General features: G+C 35.2%; 1 protein-coding gene across 1 annotated transcript; it reads left to right on the forward strand.

Moving 5' to 3' along the window:
- The first annotated feature begins 819 nt into the window (after positions 1 to 819).
- LOC132061371 (uncharacterized) lies at positions 820 to 2236 on the forward strand. The gene is made up of 3 exons (XM_059454203.1): positions 820 to 1266; positions 1525 to 1653; positions 2072 to 2236. The coding sequence occupies exons 1-3, from the start codon at positions 820 to 822 to the stop codon at positions 2234 to 2236; spliced, it is 741 nt and encodes a 246-aa protein (XP_059310186.1).
- Positions 2237 to 2477: the final 241 nt, after the last annotated feature.

Here is a 2477-nt window from a genome sequence, read left to right on the forward strand (position 1 = left end):
AGTACTCTTGGAAATAATAGTCAGCATAAGGGTACTAACAAACAAATGATATATGGATCTGGGGCACACAAGACACACAACACTAGTAAACAGAAACATCAAAGGGAAACCGAGAAGGTGAATACTGGGCAGGAAAGTAACAACAGGCAAAAAGCTAATTTTGTAGGCAATGAGAACAAGGAAAACATGCAACTTGTTTCTCAATCCAAGGAGCATGATCAACAGCATAAGGAAAAAAATCAACAAAGATCAAAGGATTTGGATGGCCAATCTTTGGAGTTACATTATCAGGATGCAATGAGAGAAGGGGATGTGTCTCCAAAATATTTCAAAGGAGCAGGGTGAGGAAAGAAAAAGACTCAAAGAGATACAAGTGTCCCACAATAGGTGGATATCAGACTAGAAGAGCCATAAATAAAGAAATTTTTTAATGATGAATGCTTTAATTTGGAATATCAGGTGTGTGAATACTATGGAAGCATTTCAAAAAGTAATAAAGATGCATTAACAATACAATTTTGGTTTTATTTGGCTTATGGAGCCTTTTCAAGATGCAGTCAATATTGACGGATACAAGAGAAGACTGGGCATGCATACAACTTTGGTGAATGTTTAAGGGAAAATATGGATTTTTGTGGATGAAGTATTTGAAGTAACTATCATAGAGGATCATGTACAACATATTACTATCAAGTTGCAGAATTAGAACTTACAGGAGGATTTGGTAGTGACTGTTATATATGCAAAGTGTACTAAAAGGGAGAGATTAGAGTTATGGGAAGCTTGGAATAGTACGCAAACAATTTGGTTAAACCTTGGATGATAGGTGGAGATAATGTAATAACTTCAGAAGAAGAGAAATATAGGGGTTTACCAGTAAGACTCAATGAGGTTCAAGACTTTCTATCTTGTATCCAAAACTGTGGAATAACAGATTTGGGTTTTAAGGGAAGTAAGTATACATGGTGGAATGGGCAAAATGGTAAAGACTGTATATTTAAAAGACTGGACAGATGTTTTGGAAACCAATTTTTGCGAAGTCTATATCCAGGAATTGAAGTGAATTATTTGATTAGGACTGGATCTGGTCATTCCCCTCTTTTGGTTTCTTATACTGGAACCACAAATCCAATTAAGAAACCTTTCAAGTTCCTTAACTTTTGGACTAAGAATGATTCTTTTTTGGATACAGTTAGGGTCCAATGGGAGACTGATTTCATGGCAAATCCTTTTACACTTTTTCATCACAAAATGAAAAAGGTTAAGGTAGCTCTGAGTCAGTGGACCAAGTCTACATTTGGGAATATTTTTTAGGAGATTCAGACTTTGGAAGATTTTATAAAAGTGCATGAGATACAATTTGAACTGCAGCCTACTCCACATAATAGAGAGAAGCTACATAGAGTACAGGCTGATCTCAATAGGTTCTTGCACTTAGAGGAGCAATTTTGGAAATAGAAAGCAGGCATGCAGTGGTTTAATGATGGAGATAGAAACACAAAGTTTTTTCATGCTTATGTTCAGGGAAGAAGGAAGAGGTTACAAATTAAGAGAATTCAAGATCAGAAGGGCAATTGGATTGAGGATAATGATGGAATTGCAGATGAAGCTATTAATTTCTTCGAGAAGCAGTTTACCAAAGAAGATGATCCTGTTAGTTTTGAAATTTTGGATCATGTACCCAAAATGGTCTCAGAAGAAAAAACAATAGGATCATAGACTTACCAACTAAAGAAGAACTTAAAAATGTTGTTTTCAGCCTAAATGGAGAAAGTGCGGCTGGGCCAGATGGTTTTACAGGTCTACTTTATTAAGTATCTTTGGGACATCATTGGGGAAGACATTACGAATATGGTGAGATATTTTTTCAATGGAGTTGAACTGCCTAGATTCATAACTCATACTAATCTGGTTTTAATACCAAAAAAGGAATTAATTAATACCTTTTCTGATATGAGGCCAATTAGTTTGAGTAATTTTGTGAATAAGATTTTTTCAAGATTAATTCATGAAAGACTGGTGGAAGGATTATCAGAAATTATATCCCTTAATCAGGCTGGCTTTGTTTAAGGGGAGAAGCATAGTGGAGAATATACTGCTTACACAAGAAATTGTTTCTAACATTAGGCTGAGAACAAAAACAGCTAATGTAGTTTTAAAGCTGGACATGGCAAAGGCATATGATAGAGTTGCCGGGTTGTTTTTGACAAAAGTATTGAGACAGATGGGTTTTTGAGAAAGGTTGATTGATATGGTGTTTAGAATCATTGGCAATAACTGGTATTCTATACTCATCAATGGGTAGAAACATGGATTTTTTCAATCTTCAAGAAAGGTTAAGCAAGGGATCCTCTATGTCCTACTTTATTTATTCTTCTTTGTAGAGGTTCTAACAAGGAAATTAAATCATTTACATCAGGTACCACAATTTAGATGTTTTAGGTTGCCTAAATGGAGTCCTAAGGTGAATCATCTAG

The sequence above is a fragment of the Lycium ferocissimum genome, chromosome 6 (genome assembly GCF_029784015.1).
Source record: "Lycium ferocissimum isolate CSIRO_LF1 chromosome 6, AGI_CSIRO_Lferr_CH_V1, whole genome shotgun sequence".
Taxonomy (NCBI): domain Eukaryota; kingdom Viridiplantae; phylum Streptophyta; class Magnoliopsida; order Solanales; family Solanaceae; genus Lycium; species Lycium ferocissimum.

What these genes read in the sequence shown, in the direction of transcription:
- LOC132061371 (XM_059454203.1), top strand. Translation starts at nt 820, where the DNA reads ATGATAGGTGGAGATAATGTAATAACTTCAGAAGAAGAGAAATATAGG. An exon ending in ACAAAATGAAAAAGGTTAAG is followed by an intron (nt 1,267 to 1,524) that starts GTAGCTCTGAGT and finishes GCTTATGTTCAG; the next exon opens with GGAAGAAGGAAGAGGTTACA. An exon ending in TTACCAAAGAAGATGATCCT is followed by an intron (nt 1,654 to 2,071) that starts GTTAGTTTTGAA and finishes GCTTTGTTTAAG; the next exon opens with GGGAGAAGCATAGTGGAGAA.